At 32.2% G+C, this 24,500-nt stretch overlaps 1 protein-coding gene across 7 annotated transcripts in view; it reads left to right on the plus strand.

Annotated features, from left to right (window-relative positions):
* sdk (sidekick cell adhesion molecule) overlaps window positions 1–22,100 on the plus strand; it is a 435,466-nt gene extending 413,366 nt beyond the window's left edge. For 2 of the 7 annotated variants that reach the window (XM_075302957.1, XM_075302953.1), the window contains 7 exons: window positions 1,192–1,389; window positions 3,422–6,646; window positions 6,706–6,984; window positions 14,577–14,600; window positions 14,874–15,194; window positions 15,447–15,781; window positions 17,811–22,100. In XM_075302957.1, coding sequence (XP_075159072.1) covers window positions 1,192–1,389; window positions 3,422–6,646; window positions 6,706–6,984; window positions 14,577–14,600; window positions 14,874–15,194; window positions 15,447–15,781; window positions 17,811–18,053 — 4,625 coding nt within the window. In that variant the 3' untranslated portion in view covers window positions 18,054–22,100. The remainder of the gene's footprint in view (window positions 1–1,191; window positions 1,390–3,421; window positions 6,647–6,705; window positions 6,985–14,576; window positions 14,601–14,873; window positions 15,195–15,446; window positions 15,782–17,810) is intronic. The other 5 variants (XM_075302955.1, XM_075302958.1, XM_075302956.1 and 2 more) reach the window with 3 other exon arrangements.
* The last annotated feature ends 2,400 nt before the right edge of the window (window positions 22,101–24,500 follow it).

The raw sequence follows: 24,500 nt of genomic DNA on the forward strand, positions 1-24,500 counted from the left end.
ATATCCTAGACAATATTTTGTAAAGTATCATTATTTCAAAAAAAAATAATTTCATTATAACTAGTATCAAGCCGAACATTAAATATTTACCTTTCATTTGCATAAGACTTTGGTTTCTTCGGTCGAACTCTAGCTCTTCCTTACTCTTTCGCTGAGACATTTGTTTTTGCATTGTTAAGATGTTTCCAAACAAAAATGCATAAACACTGAGGGCAACAATAAAACACTATAATCGCACCATGTCAACAATAACTAAAAATACAAAAGTTGCTACAAGAAATGATGTTATTTTTGAATGTTTTTTTTTTTCTTCTTTTTTCTTGCATTTCTATACGTGTATTGTGTGTGCGTCTGTTTCATTGTCTGTTTATAACTTTGGCTTTCGAACAAAAACAACAACAACAATTCATATACGAATTTCACGTACACCTAACAACAACAAATATAACTACTACTACTACAACTATTATAAATTATTGCAAACACCAATCAACACATGGAAACGGATGTGCTGCCTCCGGTTATTCAACTTGAATCCACTAAATCACCACCCTCACCACGCCTACTATATACCCACCAAAACCATTATTCACATTTCACATTTGAACCGAAAAAATGACAAACAATAACCACCACCCTCATCCATCAACACTACTGCAATGCAATCATCAACAATCATCAATATCACTATCAATCACTATTGGATATGGGGTTCCGTTTGCCTTGCTTTGCCTTTCCCTTGGAAAATCTAAAACAATGAATTAAAAACAAATATTTTTTAATCTACTTTTCATTGTTTCCGATTTGTATATTCGCTGGTTCTTGATAACCATTGAAATTGTTTTTATTGATTTCCGTTTCCGTTTGATTGAACTTTATTTACTGTTCTCTTCAATCTTCGTTTGGGATATATTTTGTTTTTCTAAATGTTGTGATGCACTCTCTATTTTAAAAAAAAAAATCAAAACAATTTCATGATTTTTCTTTTGCTTATCAACAAAAAAATTTAAAAATCTTTTATTTACACTTGCACTCTGGTTACATACTTAAAAACCTTGGGTTTTTTATTTTTTCACTTGAACTACCCTTTTTTTCAATCTATCTACCTTGGACTTGTCATTCATTCCTATCCCTTATACCCCTGCACATATCATTTTATTTATGTATGTCTCAAACCATTAACACCATTAGAAAAATTCGTAGGTCCTGTACCAGATCCTTTTCTCAATTGGATAACCGAGCTCAGCAATGTCTCTGCGGAAAATCGTTGGATTCTATTGGAAAATCTTAAAGCAGCAACTGTCTATCAATTTCGCGTTAGTGCTGTTAATCAAGTGGGTGAAGGTTCACCATCGGAACCGAGTAATATAGTGGAATTACCACAAGAAGGTAAGTGTAATTTAAATTTCTATCTATGTTTAAAAATCGATTTAGTATGATTTTGTTAGTACTTGCTCAATATTTTGTAATTTCCGTTTTTAATTTATTGGCTTTATTGAAATTTCGTGTATTTTGTTTTTATTTAATTACGTTGTAAATTTTAAATCAAATGAATAGTTTTTGAAAACAAATAGCATCTTTTTTAAATGTTTTTTATTTCAAATTTTTGTGAGATTTTTTTAATTGAGTATTTTTGAGGACGAAAGCGTCCTACTTTGGGGACAAAATCCAGAAAAATAATGGCAACACTGTTCGTACGGAAAAACTGATAGTATGTGTGGCACATAAGTGCCACAAACATAACACCAGGGTTATAACACAAGGATGGTAAATAGCAATAGCAAAACTGTATTGTACCGCTTCGAGAAAGTATTTTTTTAAGCTAAATAATGAATTATTGTGAATTATGTTGTAATTCATATTCTGAATGAAGAGCTTTTTTTGTGAGTAACGAAATTTTAGAGAAATAAAGTTTTCTTTTGGAGCTAACAAATTTTCGTTGAAAGCAAATAAAAAATATTAAAGGCAATTGTTGCATCGTTTGTCACAGATTCGGGTTTATTTGCTCTTACACACCCAGAGAAGGAATATCATCACCTCAAATATGTTTCAAGAGCAAAATATTATTTTTCGATGGTGACCATGTAACATGTTCGCTGCAACCATGTTATTTTCTCGGAAATTATGTATCTTTTTTCGGAAAGCAAGTTATGTTTGGCGAGAAAACAGCATTTTTGCGGCAAACATGTTACATGGTCACCATCCAAAAATATCATTTTGCTCTTGAAACATGTTTGAGGTGATCATATTCCTTCTCTGAGGGCAGAACCTAATTTACATTAAATAGGAATTTCGTCCGGGAAGAAAGTATTTTTTTTTTTGTGTAGTTTGCTGAGGTGAGCCTGTGTGAATATAACTAGTGAAAAAGGCGCAAAATTGGACCGAATTACTTAGTTATACCAAGAGAGAAGTTCACCAATGTGGTATCACAATGGACTGAATAGTGTAAGTGAGCCTGATACATCGAGCTGCCACTTAACCTAACCTAGTTATACCAAATTTCATTAAGATTGAAACCAAAATCTTATCGATACCTTGAAAACGAAAAGTAAGTGGTACTATGGGCATTCAAGGCTATGCCCACTAAGTTGATGATGGTCCTATCAAGCAATCTGTGACGTAGGTGCTGTACGTATAATATTTTCTATTAGAGTTGAGAGAAATGTCCTAATTGACTGCTTGGGTAAAGATTTTAACAAGCTTTCACCACTTGACACCATTTTATATTGTCCTTACACTGAGAAAATGGACACCAAAGCCAATTTTGGTATTGGGCTGAAACTGGGTTGAACCAATGACCGATTCTATACTTGGAAGGCATTCACATATATGAACCATGATTGCTTTCCTATTTTGGGAGTTTAGATATTTTGGATTTTGAAATTTGAAGCTGATTCTAATCCGTCGTTAATGCCTGTACCTTACTTTTTACTTATTTACTTTGGCGTAAAATGAATTCTAATATCACAAAGCAAAATTCATAGTCTTTTGTTGAAAGTGTTATATTTTTTAAATTAATTTTCATCTGTTCGGATTTGCAAAACAAAAAACAATATTTTATTTACAAAAGACCAATTTTTTTTAAATATTTATTTTCTTATAAAAATAATTCTTATATGATTTTGTAATATAAAAGCTTTGCTGATTTTTTTGTATGTGTTTTAAAATATTTTGCACATTTTCAAACATTTTCGGACTTTTCTTTAAGAATATCCATGCATAAAATGTTGTTTAAATCCCTTACTAATGCTAAAAATTAAACAAAATTTCTCTTTACCTTTCATCGCAATCACTGATCATAAATTGTAGAATTACCGCTACATCGAGGTATATATTTGTAAACAGATAATTAAATAGATTTTAAAACTAAAAAACAAAAAATTTCTTATTTTAATAAATGCTTTCTTTGTCCAATCTATAGCTCCTTCGGGACCCCCAGTAGGTTTTGTTGGCTCAGCAAGATCACAATCGGAAATTATTACACAGTGGCAACCGCCCTTGGAAGAACATCGAAATGGACAAATTCTAGGCTATATCATTCGATATCGTCTCTATGGTTATAATAATGTCCCTTGGATGTATCAGAATATAACAAATGAGGCACAAAGAAATTATCTAATACAAGAGTTGATAACCTGGAAGGATTATGTGGTACAAATTGCAGCATACAACAATATGGGAGTTGGTGTTTACAATGAGGGAGCTAAAATTAAAACCAAAGAAGGAGTACCCGAAGCTCCACCGACTAATGTCAAAGTGAAAGCCATCAATTCCACGGCTGTTAGGGTTACTTGGACACCACCAAATCCCCAACAGATTAATGGTATAAATCAAGGTTATAAAATCCAAGCATGGCGTACACAAATGATTGATGGTGAAGAGCGAGAGATAGAAGAGAAAATGATGACATTACCACCAAGTCTATTAGATCCATTGGCCGAACAATCAGCCATTCTTTCTGGATTGGATAAATTTCAGGATTATAATATAACAGTATTATGTTTCACCGATCCTGGTGATGGTGTTCGCAGCTATCGTATACCAGTAAAAACCAAAGAAGATGTACCCGATGAAATCACCGCTCTGCATTTTGATGACGTTTCCGATCGTTCAGTGACCGTTTTGTGGGCTCCTCCTAAAAATATTAATGGCATCCTAACCGGATATACAGTACGTCATCAGGTTAAGGACCGCCCGGAGACTATGAGATCTGTGAACTTAACCGCTGATGATACCCAATTGGTGGTTAACCAGCTACAAGCTACCACACATTATTGGTTCGAAATTAGAGCTTGGACCAGAGTTGGAGGAGGACCTCCCAAAACGGCTACTATACAATCGGGCGTTGAACCTGTACTACCACATCCCCCCACCAGTTTGGCTTTATCGAATATTGAAGCCTTTTCTGTGGTTTTACAATTTACACCAGGCTTTGATGGCAACTCTTCTATAACCAAATGGAAGGTGGAAGCTCAAACTGCTCGCAATTTGACATGGTTTGTGGTATGTGAAATATCCGATCCTGATGCAGAGACTTTAACCGTTACGGGTCTTACACCCTTCACTCAATATCGCCTACGACTTAGTGCCACAAATGTTGTGGGTACATCAAAGCCCTCAGAACCCACAAAAGACTTTCAAACCATACAGGCCAGACCTATGCATCCTCCATTCAATGTCACAGTTCGTGCTATGTCTGCAACACAATTACGTGTTCGATGGATTCCTCTACAGCAGACCGAATGGTATGGTAATCCTCGAGGCTATAACATTACCTACAAACAAATCGAAAGTGAAAATCGCATAATGCCCAAGAGTGTGCTCATTGAAGATCACACCGCTAATTCTCATGTTTTGGAGAATCTTGAAGAATGGACTGTATATGAAATCTCGATGACTGCCTGTAATGATGTGGGCCAATCACGTACCAGTGCCTCGGCTGTTGAGAGAACTAGAGAAGCAGTGCCCTCATACGGCCCCTTGGATGTACAAGCCAATGCCACTTCATCCACCACCATTGTTGTTAAATGGGGTGAAGTACCGAAACAGCATCGCAATGGCCAAATAGATGGCTACAAGGTCTTTTATGCAGCCACCAACCGTGGCGGTCAGGTTCTTCACAAAACCATTTCGAATAACAGCTCTTTTACAACAACTCTGACCGAGCTAAAGAAATTCGTTATCTATCACATCCAAGTATTGGCTTTCACTCGCCTTGGAGATGGTGCTTTAAGTACTCCACCTGTACGGGTACAGACATTCGATGACACTCCGGGTGCCCCTTCAAATGTTAGTTTTCCAGATGTTTCGTTTTCCACAGCACGTATTATATGGGATGTACCAGAGGATCCCAATGGTGAGATATTGGCATATCAAGTAACCTATTCCCTGAATGGTACATCCAGTCTCAACTATAGCCGGGAATTTTCACCTTCGGATCGTACATTCCGAGCTACACAACTGCTAGCCGAACGCTATTACATATTCAGTGTTACCGCCCAGACCAGACTGGGTTGGGGAAAGACTGCCTCCGTTTTGGTTTATACAACCAATAATCGTGACAGACCGCAACCTCCTTCAATGCCCCAAATTTCCCGAAGCCAAATACAAGCTCACCAAATTACTTTCAATTGGACCCCAGGAAGAGATGGATTTGCCCCACTGCGCTATTATACTGTGCAAATGCGTGAAAATGAAGGCCCTTGGACACTTCTCCCCGAAAGAGTAGATCCTAGTGTAACCTCGTATACAGCATCAGCTTTGAAGCCCCACACAACATACCAATTTCGTATACAGGCCACGAATGATTTGGGACCTTCGGCATTTAGTAGAGAAAGTATTATAGTGCGAACCTTACCAGCCGCTCCTTCAGTCCCTGTGACAAATTTGAAAGTAGTACCTATAACCACAACATCGGTACGAGTCAAATGGAATGCTTTGGAGACTTCAATGTGGAATGGCGATGCTACTACCGGAGGCTATCGCATACTGTATCAGCAATTATCAGATTTTCCCACAGCTCTGCAGGCCACACCCAAAACTGATGTTATGGGTATTAATATTGATTCTGTAGTTCTATCGGATCTCCAGCAAGATCGTAATTACGAAATTGTAGTCTTACCATTCAACTCCCAAGGTCCAGGTCCTGCAACACCTCCTGTAGCTGTATATGTAGGTGAAGCCGTACCTACTGGTGAACCCCGAGCTGTAGATGCTGCCCCTATATCAAGTACCGAAGTACGCCTACGCTGGAAACCTCCAAAGCAAAGCATGCAAAATGGTGACCTTTTGGGTTACAAAATATTTTATTTGGTAACAGATTCCCCGCAAGAATTGGAAGAGGGTAAATCGTGGGAAGAAGAAATCGAAGTGGTCTCAGCCACAGCCACCTCACATAGTCTAGTATTTTTGGATAAGTTCACCGAATATCGTATACAAATACTGGCCTTTAATCCAGCTGGTGATGGGCCAAGGTCATCACCCATTACCGTTAAGACATTACAAGGTCTACCCAGTGCTCCGCAGAATTTACGTTTTGAGGATATTACTATGCAATCGTTGAAGGTCTCTTGGGATCCACCGAAATTTAAAAATGGTGAAATTCTAGGCTATCTTGTAACCTATGAGACAACAGAAGAAAATGAAAGTAAGTTGAATGCAATTGAGTTGTAGTTGCTAATTGATTGATTGATTTTTTTTTCACAGAATTCAGTAAACAGGTCAAGCAAAAAGTTTCTGGTACTAGTTTATTGGTACAAAATCTGGAAGAGGAAGTAACCTATACATTTACTGTGCGTGCTCAAACAATAGATTATGGTCCAGCAGTTAGTGAGAATGTTACTACGGGACCCCAGGACGGGTCACCTGTAGCCCCTAGAGATCTGATATTGACCAAAACATTATCCAATGTAGAAATGCACTGGCTGAATGGACCTTCGGGTCGGGGACCAATATTGGGTTATTATATAGAAGCGAAAAAGCGAGGTGAGTATTCGAAAAGAGTTTTCGTTTTCTACTTTATTTGGATTTCTGGTTTATATTGGAATTTGGTTTGTTATGATTTTTTTATTCTTCTATATAATATTAAATATGTCATATCATTTTATAAAAATAAGAGTTTTGTTCGATTATGGAATCATCCGAAAGAATTTAGTTTAAAACATAAACTAATAAAACCAATTTCGTTACCTACACCCAAAGAAATTTTTTAGTTGGCATTGCAGAAAAATCTAGAAAAACAGCAAAAATCTGCGGTCATCCTAAATAATTAAGATTAAAAAATGAAACAATTTTCGTTGCATACGCCCAAAGTAGTTTGTTAGTTAGCATAACAGAAAAATCAGCTAATGCCCCTTGCAGACTATAAGTTTATCCGGACGACAGTGGTCGTGTCGAACATATCCCATATATTGGCCACATTATAAGTTAAGTCCGAAGGCATAATCGATACTGCTGCATGTTTATGGGATCGTTAACACATTTACCTATTATTTAGTCATCAATGAATTGTCGTATCGATTGGACACACTGTAAGATTCTTTACAAACACACACATTCCGTCCGGAAAAACTTATAGTCTGTGAGACGCATAAGACAGTAAAAAGTCTGCTGAAAAAGAGAAAGCAGTCACAGTTTGATAAAATAGCATACATTGTCTACGATTTTTTGAGCACTAAAACATGTTATAGTTTGGCTTAAACGAATTAAAAAGTTAAATGCAAAAACTTAGAAGTATTTTTGTAATCAAAGGTAATTATTTTTTGAGCATAAAAAAATTCGTGCTGGGAGTACCATCCCTACATTTAAAAATATTTTCTAAGCAAAGCAACATTCGAGGATGAACGTAGTCAATGTCTTAATCAATAAATGGGAAGAATACGCAGAAAAAATTTCTAATTCATAAAAGAAATTAATTTATGTAATTAATTTTCAAATTAAAATTACTTCAAAGAAAATTATGGTATCAACCACAGAGTTAAATAAAAATTGATTGATGTTTCATTTTTATACCCACCACCATAGAATGGTGACGGGGGTATAATAAGTTTGTCATTCCGTTTGTAACACATCGTAATATCGATTTCCGACTATATAAAGTATATATATTCTTGATCAGGGAGAAATTCTAAGACGATATAACCATGTCCGTCTGTCTGGCTGTCTGTCTGTCTGTTGTAATCACGCTACAGTCTTCAATAATCAATCACGCTACAGTCTTCAATAAGCAATCGTGCTGAAATTTTGCACAAACTCGTCTTTTGTCTGCAGGCAGGTCAAGTTCGAAGATGGGCTATATCGGTCCAGGTTTTGATATAGTCCCCATATAAACCGACTTCCGGATTTGTGGTCTTGGGCTTATAGAAATTGTAGTTTTTATCCAATTTGCCTGAAATTTGAAATCTAGAGGTATTTTCGGACCATAAAGAAGTGTGCCAAAAATTGTGAGTATCGGCCCATGTTTTGGTATAGCCCCCATTATAGACCGATCTCCCGATTTTACTTCTTGGGCTTCTAGAATCCGCAGTTTTTATTCAATTTACCAGAAATTCGAAATCGAGAGGTATTTTAGAACCATAAAGAGGTGAACCAAAAATGGTGAGCATCGGTCCATGTTTTGGTATGGTCCCCATATAAACCATCCTCCCGATTTGGGGTCTTGGGCTTATAGAAACCGTAGTTTTTATCCAATTTGTCTGAAATTGGAAATCTAGAGGTATTTTAGGACCGTAAAGAGGTGTACCGAAATTGGTGAGTATCGGTCCATGTTTTGGTATATCCCCCATATAGACCGATTTCCCGATTTTACTTCTTGGGCTTCTAATCCGAAGTTTTTTTCCAATTTGCCTGAAATTGGAAATCTAGAGGTATTTTCTGGCCATAAAGAGGTGTGCCGAAAACGGTGAGTATCGGTCCATATTTTAGTATAGCCCCCATAAGAACGATTTCCCGATTTAACTCCTAGGGTTTCTAGAAACCGTAGTTTTTATCCGATTTGCCTAAAATTGAATTTTAGGCTCACAAAAACGTGTATCGGATTAAGTTTTTATCGGTCCATTTGGTAATGACTCCATATAAATCGACTGATCATGAAAATTGCTTGAAACTCAATGTAAAATTTCCAGATTTTTTTCTCGGGTGAAAATCTACAGATTTAAGATTTCAAATCAAGACGTTATTTTATAATTTTATTGCACACTTACAAAAGATGTTAAAGATTCCTCTAAAACTCAAACAAAAATGGTTCTTATTAATCCAGAATCTTACATAGTCTTCATAGGTAAAATCTTTAAATTTATCTTCGGGAAGTGTACTGGTTGAACTGCTCTGATTGATCTGTCCTCAAACCCCCCTGCAATTTCAAAGCAAAACCTAATATTTGATTCATGGTGGTGGGTATTTAAGATTCGGCCCGGCCGAACTTACTGCTGTATATACTTGTTTTCGGTTAATTTAATTGATTTTGATTGTAAAAATCAATTAATTTTTATTTGAAGCAGTCAGAATTTATAGAACATCGCTTCCTTTTTCAGTTAATTTTGTGATTGATTCAATTTAAAAAAAAGGGATTTTCAAATAGAAAACTCAGTTAAAAGAGATGAATGAGAATAGGTATCCAATTCATGGTTGCCACAGTTGGTAGAATTCTACCAAAAATGGTAGATTTTTACTGTTTGATAGATTCGTAAAGGGTGATTTGTTAAGAGCTTGATAACTTTTTTTTTAAAAAAAAACGCATAAAATTTGCAAAATCTCATCGGTTCTTTATTTGAAACGTTAGATTGGTCCATGACATTTACTTTTTGAAGATAATTTCATTTAAATGTTGACCGCGGCTGCGTCTTAGGTGGTCCATTCGGAAAGTCCAATTTTGGGCAACTTTTTCGAGCATTTCGGCCGGAATAGCCCGAATTTCTTCGGAAATGTTGTCTTCCAAAGCTGGAATAGTTGCTGGCTTATTTCTGTAGACTTTAGACTTGACGTAGCCCCACAAAAAATAGTCTAAAGGCGTCAAATCGCATGATCTTGGTGGCCAACTTACCGGTCCATTTCTTGAGATGAATTGTTCTCCGAAGTTTTCCCTCAAAATGGCCATAGAATCGCGAGCTGTGTGGCATGTAGCGCCATCTTGTTGAAACCACATGTCAACCAAGTTCAGTTCTTCCATTTTTGGCAACAAAAAGTTTGTTAGCATCGAACGATAGCGATCGCCATTCACCGTAACGTTGCGTCCAACAGCATCTTTGAAAAAATACGGTCCAATGATTCCACCAGCGTACAAACCACACCAAACAGTGCATTTTTCGGGATGCATGGGCAGTTCTTGAACGGCTTCTGGTTGCTCTTCACTCCAAATGCGGCAATTTTGCTTATTTACGTAGCCATTCAACCAGAAATGAGCCTCATCGCTGAACAAAATTTGTCGATAAAAAAGCGGATTTTCTGCCAACTTTTCTAGGGCCCATTCACTGAAAATTCGACGTTGTGGCAGATCGTAAGTCTATTCATGATGAAATGTCAAAGCATACTGAGCATCTTTCTCTTTGACACCATGTCTGAAATCCCACGTGATCTGTCAAATACTAATGCATGAAAATCCTAACCTCAAAAGAACACCCTTTAGAATTCTTGATGTATTGGTAGATTTTGCAAAATATTCTTCCCCAACTAAGAGGTACTTCACAAATTTCCTCTAGAAATATAATTTTGACAAAATTTTCTATAGAAATAAAATTTTGACAAAATTTTCTCTAGAAATAAAATTTGGCAAATAATATTTTGACAAAATAAATAAATACATTTTTGACAAAATTTTCTATAGAAATAAAATTTTGACAATATTTTCTATAGAAATATAATTTTGACAAAATATTCTATAGAAATAAAATTCTGACAAAATTTTCTATAGAAATAAAATTTTGATAAAATATGCAATAGAAATAAAATTTTGACAAAATTTTCTATAGAAAAAAAATTTTGACAAAATTTTCAATAGAAATAAAATTTTGAAAAAAAATCTATAGATATAAAATTTTCTATAGAAATAAAATTTTGACAAAAATTTCTATAGAAATAACAGTTTGACAAAACTTTCTAAAGCAATAAAGTTTTGAGAAAGTTTTCTATAGAAATAAATTTTGAAAAAAATTTCTATAGAAATAACATTTTGACAAAATTTTCCATAGAAATAACATTTTGAAAAAATTTTCTATAGAAATAAAATTTTGACAAAATTTTCTATAGAAATAAAATTTTGACAAAATTTTCTCTAGAAATAAAATTTGGCAAATAATATTTTGACAAAATAAATAAATACATTTTTGACAAAATTTTCTATAGAAATAAAATTTTGACAATATTTTCTATAGAAATATAATTTTGACAAAATATTCTATAGAAATAAAATTCTGACAAAATTTTCTATAGAAATAAAATTTTGATAAAATATTCAATAGAAATAAAATTTTGACAAAATTTTCTATAGAAAAAAAATTTGACAAAATTTTCTATAGAAATAAAATTTTGACAAAATTTTCTATAGAAATAAAATTTTGACAAAATTTCATATTGAAATAAAATTTTGACAAAATTTTCTATAGAAATAAAATGTTGACAAAATTTTCTATAGAAATAAAATTTTGACAAAATTTTCAATAGAAATAAAATTTTGAAAAAAAATCTATAGATATAAAATTTTCTATAGAAATAAAATTTTGACAAAAATTTCTATAGAAATAGCAGTTTGACAAAACTTTCTAAAGCAATAAAGTTTTGAGAAAGTTTTCTATAGAAATAAATTTTGAAAAAAATTTCTATAGAAATAGCATTTTGACAAAATTTTCCATAGAAATAACATTTTGAAAAAATTTTCTATAGAAATAAAATTTTGACAAAATTTTCTATAGAAATAAAATTTTGATAAAATTTTCTATTGGAATAAAATGTCGACAAAATTTTCTATAGAAACAAAATTTTGACAAAATTTTCTAGAGGAATAAATTTTTGATAGGATATTTATAGAAATAAAATTTTGATGAGATATTTCATAGAAATACAATTTAGATAACATTTTCTGCAGAAATAAAATCTTAACAAAATTTTCTATAGAAATAATATTTTATAGAAATACAATTTTGACAAAATTTTCTATAGAAATAAAATTTTGAAAAATTTTCTAAAGAATTGTCTAAAAACAATGTTTTTTATTTGGTAGTTTTTTAGTAAATTTTCTTCAAATTTTGGTAGATGATTTTTGTCTCGAGTGGCAACCGTGGTCCAATTACATGTTTAATGGGGTTATTATTCCAATTAACATTTTAATTAAAAACGTACACATTTTCAATTATGTCCATTTTTTAAATTGATTAAAAAGCTAATTGTAAAAGTTGATTTTTAAATGGATTACATATCTTTTGGTGATGTTTTTTCTGTATAAAAAATAACTCACTGCGCTGCACTGAATTTCTAGACGCGTAAGAAAACAAATATTTTGTTAATTTTATTTTTATACCCACCACCATAGAATGGTGACGGGGGTATAATAAGTTTGTCATTCCGTTTGTAACGCATCGAAATATCGATTTCCGACTATATAAAGTATATATATTCTTGATCAGGGAGAAATTCTAAGACGATATAACGATGTCCGTCTGTCCGTCTGTCTGTCTGTCTGTCTGTCTGTCTGTCTGTCTGTTGTAATCACGCTACAGTCTTCAATAATGAAGCAATCAGGCTGAAATTTTGCACAAACTCGTCTTTTGTCTGCAGGCAGGTCAAGTTCGAAGATGGGCTGTATCGGTCCAGGTTTTGATATAGTCCCCATATAAACCGACCTCCCGATTTGGGGTCTTGGGCTTATAGAAACCGTAGTTTTTATCCAATTTGCCTGAAATTTGAAATCTGGAGGTATTTTGTGACCGTAAAGAGGTGTGCCAAAAATGGTGAGTATCGGTCCACGTTTTGGCATAGCCCCCATATAGACCGATCTCCCGATTTTACTTCTTGGGCTTATAGAAACCGCAGTTTTTATTCAATTTACCTGAAATTGGAAATCTAGAGGTATTGTAGGACCACAAATACGTGTGCCAAAAATTGTGAGTATCGGTCCATATTTTGGTATAGCCCCCATATAGACCGATCTCCCGATTTTACTTCTTGGGCTTCTAGAATCCGAAGTTTTTATTCAATTTACCTGAAATTGGAAATCTAGAGGTATTGTAGGACCACAAATACGTGTGCCAAAAATTGTGAGTATCGGTCCATATTTTGGTATAGCCCCCATAAAGACCCATCTCCCGATTTTACTTCTTTGGCTTATAGAAATCGCAGTTTTTATTCAATTTACCGGAAATTGGAAATCTAGAGGTATTGTAGGACCACAAATACGTGTGCCAAAAATTGTGAGTATCGGTCCATGTTTTGGTATGTTCCCCATATAAAACGACCTCCCGATTTGGGGTCTTGGGCTTATAGAAACCTTATTTTTTATCCAATTTGTCTGAAATTGGAAATCTAGAGGTTTTTTAGGATCATAAAGAAATGTGCCGAAAATGGTGAGGATCGGTCCATATTTTGGTATAGCCCCCATATAGACCGATTTCCCGATTTTACTTCTTGGGCTTCTAGAATCCGAAGTTTTTATCCTATTTGCCTGAAATTGGAAATCTAGAGGTATTTTCGGGTCATAAAGAGGTGTGCCGAAAACGGTGAACATCGGTCCATATTTCAGTATAGCCCCCATAAGAACGATCTCCCGGTTTAACTCCTTGGGTTTCTAGAAACCGTAGTTTTTATCTGATTTGCCTGAAATTGTAAATATTCTGGTATTTTAGGCTCACAATAACGTGTATCGGATTAGGTTTTTATAGGTCCATTTGGTAATGCCTCCATATAGACCGACTTCACTTCTTGAGGGTGTAGAAGGCGCACTGATCATGAAAGTTGCTTGAAACTCAATGTAAAGATTTTACTTCTGCAGATTTAAGATTTCAAATCAAGACGTTATTTTATAATTTTCTTGCACACTTACAAGAGATGTTAATGATTCCTCTAAAACTCAAACAAAAATGGTTCTTATAAATCCAGAATCTGATATAGTCCTCATGGATGAAATCTTTAAATTTATCTTCGGGAAGTGTCCTCAAGTCCTCAAGCCCTCCTGAAATGTCAAAGGACACCCTAATATTTGGTTCATGGTGGTGGGTATTTAAGATTCGGCCCGGCCGAACTTACTGCTGTATATACTTGTTTATTCTTAATTTGTGTGATTACGAAATAATGAATGCCTATTTGGTAGAGTTTTCGCTAGGTTTTCTCATTGCAAAGCTACTTTCAAAACTTTAGTTTCTTCCAATTAAGAACATTTGTTATACCTTTTTTATGTAATCGAACAAAACCTCTAATACATCAATTCATCCATCCAACACAAAAATAAAATATACATATGGAATATGGATTCCATTGTAATGGGTTATTGGTAATTTATTTATTTTTGTTTTCCAATTTCTTCTCTAAATTTCCTTTCCCAATCAAAATTAACTTTGGCTATGCTGGTGTAAAAATTAAAACTGCTTTTGTAGAACGAGGCGAACCATCATTTATTTGTAAGTATAGGTTACTGGAAAACAAATTGCATTTTTAGAACCCCTTAGAATTTAAAACAAAAAAAAAACGTCTTAACATAAGTATTGTAGTTTACTCATATATCCTTACTAATGCTTAATAATATTCTCGATTCCTTAGATATAGATTATAAATGCAATAAAAAAAATAAAAAAATAACCTAACAAAATTTAGCAAACATTTTTTTTTTTATATTTGACAAAAAAATCTCGAAACATATTCTAATATATTTTTTTATTTCCTTCTAAATATAGACGACTCCCGTTGGGAGACAATAACGAAAACAACCACCGGTACTATACAGGATTTTACAGTTAGCTACCAAAGTCTACTGCCATCAACAGCATATACTTTTAGGGTTATAGCATACAATCGTTATGGTATATCCTTCCCAGTTTATTCTAAGGATTCAATATTGACGCCTTCGAAATTGCATTTAGAATATGGTTATCTACAGCATAAACCTTTCTATAGGCAAACATGGTTTATGGTAGCATTGGCTGCCACCTCTATAGTGATTATAATTATGGTTATAGCAGTTTTATGTGTTAAAAGTAAAAGCTATAAATATAAACGTAAGTTTCAAGAGTTTAATAAATACAGAAAATATCTGAATTGGGATTACCAATTTAAGTCAATTAAGTTTTGCTATGTTTTTTTTATTGTAAAATTAAAATGAAATTAAATTTAAAATAAAGCAAAAATATATATTTCAACAAGTAATGTCAAATAATTTAGTTGACTTTTAAATCGGTTATTCCAATAAAAAACATATCTCAGTGTAGACGAGACAATGATTTTAATATTTTTATTTTTATCTATTGCAGAAGAAGCTCAAAAAACGCTTGAAGAATCTATGGCCATGTCGATAGATGAGCGCCAAGAATTGGCTTTAGAATTATATCGCTCCCGTCACGGGGTAGGGACTGGTACTCTAAACAGTGTGGGTACACTTAGTCGTGGCACTTTAGGCACACTTGGACGTAAAAATAATAACCGACCGCCCAATAATGTGCAATTAGGTAAAAGTCCGCCTCGACCTTCACCGGCATCTGTGGCCTATCACAGCGATGAGGAAAGTCTGAAATGTTATGATGAGAATCCAGATGATAGCAGTGTCACAGAGAAACCATCTGAAGTTAGCTCATCGGAAGCTTCACAGGTTAGTTATATTTTTTTCATCATAAAAAGAGCGATCTCCCGATTTTACTTCTTGGGCTTCTAGAATCCGTAGTTTTTATCCAATATGCCTGAAATTGGAAATCTAGAGGTATTATAGGACCATAGAGGGGTGTGCCGAAAATGGTCAGTATCGGACCATGTTTTTATATAGCCCCAATATAGACCGATCTCCCGATTTTACTTCTTGGGCTTCTACATTCCGTAGTTTTTATCCAATATACTTGAATTTGGAAATCTACATGTATTCTAGGACCATAAAGAGGTGTGACGAATATATTGTGTATCGGTACAGTTTTTGATATAGCCCCCTTATAAACTGGCCCTCCGATTTGGGATCTAGATTCTAGAACTACAATAGATGTGCTGAATATTGTGTGTATCCCTCCATGTTTTTGGCATAGCCCCATTAGACCGATCAAATTGAAAATATACTGACATGTTAGACTCACAAAATGATTTAGTTTTTATCAGTTTTTATCGGTCCATTGGTAAGGCCCAGGGTTGCCATTTTGGTCCCATCGGACCAAATATGGTCCAAAAAATTATTAAATTTTAAATTTGGTCCGATGGTCGGACCAAATGGAATTTGGTTGATTTGGGCCATTTTCGTCAAATCGTAAATTTATCAAAATTAAAAAAAAAATTGACAAAATTTTCTGTAGAAATAAAATTTTGATAAAAAATTCTAAAGAAATAAAATTTTAACAAAAATTTCATAGAACATTTCATACAGAAATAAGCTTTAAAAAATTTGTATAGATACAAAATTATGTAAAAATTTTAAAAAGAATAAAATTTTGCGATAACTTTCTATGAAAAAAAATTTTGGCTAAATTTTCTATAGAAATAAAATTTTAGCTAAATTTTCTACAGAAATAAAATTTTGGCTAAATTTTCCATAGAAATACCATTTTGACTACATTTTCTATAAAAATAAAATTTTGACAAAATTTTCTACAGTAATAAAATTTGGACAAAATTTTCTATAGAAATAAAATTACGTCAAAATTTTGTACAGAAATAAAATTTTCTATCGAAGTAAAATTTTGGAAAAATTCGATCTTTTAAATAGTATTAATTAAATTTGGAAAAATTGTCCGCTGGTACGAATTTTGGTCCAATTTTGAAAAAATTTTGGTCCAAAATACAAATTTATTGCAACTCTGGTAAGGCCTCCATATAGACCGATTTCAGATCTTGAGGGTACAGAAGGTTCACTGATCATGAAAATTGCTTGAAACTGAATGTAAAATTTCCAGATTTTACTTCTCGTAATCATTTAAATAATTGAGGTAAAAATCTACGGATTTTAGATTTCAAATCAAGGCGTTATTTCATCATTTTTTTGCACACTTCCAAGACATGTTTATGATTCCTGTAAAACTGAAACAAAACATAGTTCTTATAAATCCAGAATCTGATCTAGTCTTCATAGGTAAAATCTATACATTTATCTTCGGGAAGCGTACTGGTTGAACTGATCTGCTTGGAAAAATATCTGTCATCAAACCCCCCTGAAATTTTCAAAGGAAACTAGTATATTGGTGGTGGTGGGTATTTAAGATTTGACCTGGCCGAACTTACTACTTTATATTCTTGTTTTAAGAATATTGGATTATTTTACACAGAATAAAAATTTTAGCAATTTTTGTTTTCTTGTTGTTATGTGATAAATCCTAAATATTCTATCAACTGGCAAAACATGTTGCATTACCGGGTTAATATACCCCTTGGAATTGTATATAGGCTTTACACGGCGGTGATTAGAATGCTATATGGGAGATATATCAAATTAGTTCAGGTTGACAATTCCAATTCCGGGGCATACATATATAATTTGTATCTTCTGCTTATCTATATTAAAAAGCTATTACGATGGGATCTTACCTAGGGAGGTACTACTCGTATAATGCTTTCGAAAATAACCAAAAAATATGGCCTCATCTAAAGTTATCAACTTCTTATGATCTTATTAATTAATCGAATTGCTTTTTCATTCTATTTTCCAGCATTCGGAGAGTGAAAATGAGAGCGTACGCTCTGATCCACATTCCTTTGTTAATCATTATGCCAATGTCAATGATTCACTGCGACAATCGTGGAAGAAAACGAAACCCGTACGAAACTATTCCAGTTACACAGACTCAGAACCAGAAGGCAGTGCAGTGATGAGTCTCAATGGTGGGCAAATTATTGTTAATAATATGGCCAGATCGAGAGCACCACTGCCTGGTTTCTCATCTTTTGTCTGACAATCTACTGAGTAGAGTTTTTAGGATTTTAATTAAACATAAAAAACCATACACCATTCTTCTACCATACATTTATACATACACATTCAAACACTCTCATACTCATTTTTTTTTTTTTTCATACTACTTACAAACTCGCCTCACCGTAACTACTTACAAAACCATTACAGAACAAAGAAATAAGGTATTTTTAAGATTTTGGAAAACAAAACAAAACACACACACACAAAAGATGAAGAAAGCAAATGTCTGCCTATTTATTTGTAGTATTTAATGAATTGTATGTAAACGAAATTCTAATGAAATTTATTAAATTGGATAAGATCAAAATAAAACAAAGAAACTTTTTTTGTAAGTATTCGATGGTAAATACTTAGATGATAGATTGGTACCCTTAGACCAAAACTCAAACCTATTTTCTGTTTCTAATTGTTCTTAATATGGTTTCTTTTTTATTTGTTCATGTCCATTTTAAATAAAATTATTAGACAAATTGAATTGTATGTTATTTTATTTAAGCCATTTTCAATTACGTCCATGTAGAAGACGAAATATGTATAATTTATAAAGCTTAAGGCATAATATAACTACTATTCTTAGATTTTACATGTGTATATGTAAATACATACATACAAGATATTTTGTATGTGTGCATGTACAATTCATATATTTTTTTAAAAGCTATTTCAAATGAATCATTAAAAGTATTATTCTGTGATAAGAATAAATACATTTTATTTATTTCGAATGAGCTTCATTTAATAGCTTTTAAAATTAAAAAAAAAAATACAAAACATTTAACGAAATCTAATCCCGACACAACCCTATTATCTACGATCTATAAATATATTTTAAGAAAAGAAACTGTTATTGTATTTATATATGTAAAATTTTGTAAAAATTCAGAAGATTGACCATAGTTAAAATGTTTATCTGCAAGCATTGTCTAAAATTTATTTATTTATATAATCGAACAATAGAAATATAAAAATTGATACTTTTGAAAAAAAAAATATTAAAATTATGACTATAAAACAATCGAGATTCTGTTCAACTTATTTTATTCTACCATCCTTTTAGTAATACCGAAGCCCTTTGATATAAGAAATCAAAATATGAAAAAGGCCAAATAACCAAAATATTTATAACCTACTCTAATACACTCATAGAAAAAAGTCTGCTAAAAACTGCAGGCGATGTCTGCTGTTATATTTTTGTCCTTCAAGATCTAACGAACAACAAATTAGGAAATTTTTATGTTATACATTTTTTCCCAAAGCCTATTTAAGAACCAAAAGTATAACCAAATAACCAAAATATTTATAACCTACTCTAATACACTCATAGAAAAAAGTCTGCTAAAAACTGCAGGCGATGTCTGCTGTTATATTTTTGTCCTTCAAGATCTAACGAACAACAAATTAGGAAATTTTTATGTTATACATTTTTTCCCAAAGCCTATTTAAGAACCAAAAGTAGTTTTTGGTATATTTTAGCTCTGTAATATACTTACAAGCTCCTAAATGCTATCATCAAACATTTTGTGTGCTGCCATGCCTGAATTATATGAATATAGATATTCATAAAATATTGTTTCAATTGTGTTACGATAGCCCCCAAGTTGACATTTTTATTTGTTTCAGCCAAACTAAAATATGTTTTAGTGTAATCGAGCTTAAAAAATAGCAGAAATGCTTGCTATTTCAGCAAACAGTGGCTACATTTCCTTTTTCAGCAAACTTATTGCTGTTTTATGGCAGACTTTTCTCCTGTTTCTACTAACAAATTTCTTTGGGTGTATATGATCATGGTAAATTTGAAAGTACCTAATATGAAAGATTATGCAAACTACATTTTAGGATACACAATACTAAGGACAAATTTCTTTAAAAAGATAAATTTTAATTAAAAAATGTTCATAATCCTTGCTTCAAAAAAAAATATAGAAAACGAATCTTTTAAATTTGCGTCACTTCTTTAAAAGTCATATGTCTTTGAAGTCAGGAAAATTTGCCTTAAAGTAAAGACAAACATTTTTGATTTAAAGAAATAATCTTTAAATTAACTGAGATAATGAGACTTTGGATAAAAAGTAGACTTATACTTATTTTGAGGATTTTGCCATCTTTGGGTTAAAGTTTTTTCTAATTAAGAAAATTGTTCTTACTTTGAAATATCTGTTGTGGATTTGGATTTTAAACTGACATTTACTTAGTTTTACGTGAATACCTTTGTTGATATATCCCTAAAAGAAACAGAATATTCGATAAATAAGATATGTGTCCTTTTTTAAAATTTGTAGAGTGTAGATTTAAAGCTGAATAGCTCCCTCAAAATATTTTAAAGAAGCAATATCTTTGGCTCAGAATCAATACAATAATCCTTAAAATTCATCTTTGAATTATAGTAAACTTTTGAGTGTAGCTCAAAAATAACATTTGGTGTAGAAATATTTTTGTCACAACGACGAACGCTATTTAATTTGGAAAAACTATGACTGCACTGAAGAAAAGTTTGTCCGTTTCCAAAGATTTTGTTTTACTAATGAGAACCTGAGAATTTAACTAAGGACACCTTTAAGACACACTTCACTTTTAAATTTGAGTTCTGTGTATTTGGTGCTAGGTAACAAATTGGAATTTATTCGTTTTTTTTTTGTCTTATTTTTCTCCATGTACTAACCATAACTATAAATTCAGACTCGACTTCAAGTAGAAATTATTCTATGTTTTAAGTAAAAATAAAGTGTTAAAAGACATCTCCTATTTTTGAATGCCTTTTTGCTTTGTAGTCAAAATACAAAAAATCGACAAATTTAAAGAGGATTTCATTAAATTTGAATTTTTTTTTTCAGGATCAGTAAAGCTAAGTTGGCCTTATTAAAACAAATTTTTCTTTTATGTAAAGATACTCATTTTTAAGACAAAACACATAATCACAACAATATTAGTTCAGTGTACAGAGACGAACATTATTGAATTTGGAGAAAAATGATAAATACATTTTTAGAGGTCGGACCTTATATATTGAGATAGTCGTATTAAATTCTGTTATTCCGGATTCTTCATTTCCCTAATTTTGTCCAGAAGCTGTCAACTTAACACTTATAATAAGAAAAAATTTGCTTGTAAACACATTAACTATGGTCAATAGATTACTGATCACTTTACTAAGCTACATTACATCAATTATCATATAAATAAATTATATTGTTTGAATATGTCTTTCAAACTTGTGATAATAAGACTAAATAATATTTTCCCCAAAAAAGTTGTAATTTTATTTTTCTACCGAAATAAACAGTTCAATATAATCCTAATGTCGAAAAAAAAATTGTTTGGAGGGATATAACTTATTTTTAGACGTTGAAATAATTTTTGATTTGTCTCTATTTTATAGCATCATTTAGCTGCGTTTATTTTATTGCTTTATCAGAAAAAATAACTTTCTTCGAAAATAAATTTTATACAATGCCCTTTTTTATGTTATGGTATTATTTTTTCATTAGGGCTAAAACTCTTTGTAAATTACGTAAATTCGAGTTAAATCGAAAAATTTGTTTATGTTTGTTTTTCTAAAATTTAATTTTTGAGGAACAAGGAACAAGTTTTGCGTAAATTTTTATAATCATTTTACATAGTTATCCCTTAGAAAATAACAGACCAGTTAAATCTCATTATTACATATACATAAATATAGCATATTTTTCCCAAATTGTTTATATACGGAAAAAATGAACTACTTGTAAATAAATAAAAAAATATACTTTTTAACATAATTTAAATTTATGGACCCTTTTGTACGGAAAACTCTCACACAAGTGCAGCTACGTAAAAATAATTTAAATAACAAACACAAATAATTTATATAATACATCTAGTTAATTGCTATATATGTAAACATCTAATTAATTTTTAAATTATTTACTCTACAAGTGCTTTTGTTTGTAATTTCATTGCCTTTTTAGTTGAATTTTTTTCCTTTTTAATAAATAAAGTCAAGAGAATATACAACAAAATAGATTCAATCTATTTTCATAAGCAACAATGGCAAGCATATCTTTTCCCAAATAAAGCAAAGGAAAATATCAATTTTGTTCTTTGTAATCAATTCGTTTGTTCGTTCGTTTTATCTTCTTTTATAGGCCATATTAAAAATGCAATTAAAAATATACGCATATAGTTTCGTTAGTTAAGTTTCCATTCATTATTTTATACCGAGATTACAAAAATTGAGTCTACAGACTGATTATTGTATTTGATGATAATATTTGTAAATATAACGTGCAACATTAGATTAGGTTTTTTAAGTATAGTTTTTTGTTTGTATTTGTTTTTAAACACATATATATATAGGGGTACATAATTCAACGTACACATATTTCAGAATAAGAAAAACAAAACTGCTCAAATTTTCTTATTAATTTTAAGTTTTTTTTTTTAATGATTTAATTTCATTGATTTTTATTGTATTATTATTATCATTTATATCCTTGTTCTAAGGTATCCTTATAAATATAGTTTAAGTACTATTTAGCGAATAATTCTATCATACATTCATATGTTAAGTATAAGACGAATTATAGAAAGTATTAAAAATTAAAAAAAAAAAAACTGTACTTGACGAGAAAAAATAAAACAAATTGAATAGAAACTTATATATCAAACAAATAAAAACTAATAAATAAAAATGAGAATTGTTTTTATATTTGTGGGCGAAATCTGTGCTACTAACGGGAAACATCTTCACTATCCACGGTGGTAGTGAACACCAAACCTTGCAATCTTAAAATACCAATTGGTAAAATGAAAATAAAATTGCAACCGCCAATATTAAACAAATTTCAACCAGATCGGATGAAATTTATTCCTCCCTCTTGGGCCCATAGAGACCGTAGTTTTTATCTAATTACAATTGAAATTGGAAATCTAGATGTATTCTAGGACCATAAAAAGGTGTGCCAAAAATGGTGATTATGGGACCATGTTTTGATATAGCCCCCATATAGACCGATCTCCCGATTTTACTTCTTGAGCTTCTAGAATCCGTAGTTTTTATCCAAAATGCCTGAAATTGGCAATCTAGAGGTATTTTAGGACCATAAAAAGTTGTACCGAAAATGGTGATTATCGGACCATGTTTTGATATAGCCCCCATATAGATCGATCTCCCGATTTTACTTCTTGGGCTTCTAGAATCCGTAGTTTTTATTCAAAATGTCTGAAATTGGCAATCTAGAGGTATTCTAAGACCATAAAAAGGTGTACCGAAAATGGTGATTATCGGACCATGTTTTGATATAGCCCCCATATAGACCGATCTCGCTATTTTACTGCTTGGGCTTCTAGAATCCGTAGTTTTTATCCAAAATGCCTGAATTTGGCAATCTAGAGGTATTCTAGGACCATAAAAAGGTGTACCGAAAATGGTGATTAACGTACCATGTTTTGATATAGCCCCCATATAGACCGATCTCCCGATTTTACTTCTTGGGCTTCTGGAATCTGTAGCTTTTATCCAAAATGCCTGAAATTGGCAATCTAAAGGTATTCTACACACAAAAAAATTTCACGAAAAATTTTCCAATTACAATTTTAATTGACTTTTAAAAAATATGCAATTAAAAATTTAATTGATTCAACAAATTTTTTAATTGAAACAAAAAATCAATCACAAAAATAATAGTATCAATTAATTTTTTTATTGGACCAATTAACTTTTTAATTGACCTTCAATTAATTTTTTAATTGATACTATCATTTCTGTGATTAAAGACATTTCAATTAAAAATTAATTGGATCAATTAATTTCGTGATTGAATCAGAAAAAATTTTTTTTGTGTGTAGGACCATAAAAAGGTCTACCGAAAATGGTGATTATCGGACCATGTTTTGATATAGCCCCCATATAGACCGATCTCCCGATTTTCTTGGACTTCTAGAGTCCGTAGTTTTTTTTGGAAATCTAGAGGTATTATAGGACCATAAAGGGGTTTGCCGAAAATGTTCAGTATCAGACAATGTTTTGATATAGCCCCCATATAGACCGATCTCTCGATTTTACTTCTTGGGCTTCTAGATTCCGTAGTTTTTATCCAATATGCCTGAAATTGGAAATCTAGAGGTATTCTAGGACCACAAAAAGGTGTACCGAAAATGGTGCTTATCGGATCATGTTTTGGTATAGCCCCCATATAGACCGATCTCCCGATTTTATTTCTTGGCCTTCTAAAGTCCGTAGTTTTTATCCAATATGCCCGGAATTGGAAATCTAGAGGTATTATAGGACCATAAAAAGGTGAGCTGAAAATGGTCGGTATCGGACAATGTTTTGATATAGCCCCAATATAGACCGATCTCCCGATTTTACTTCTTGGGCTTCTAGATTCCATAGTTTTTATCCAATATGCCTGAAATTGGAAATCTACATGTATTCTAGGACCATAAA

The sequence above is a fragment of the Haematobia irritans genome, chromosome 3, assembly GCF_050003625.1.
Source record: "Haematobia irritans isolate KBUSLIRL chromosome 3, ASM5000362v1, whole genome shotgun sequence".
In the NCBI taxonomy this organism is placed as follows: domain Eukaryota; kingdom Metazoa; phylum Arthropoda; class Insecta; order Diptera; family Muscidae; genus Haematobia; species Haematobia irritans.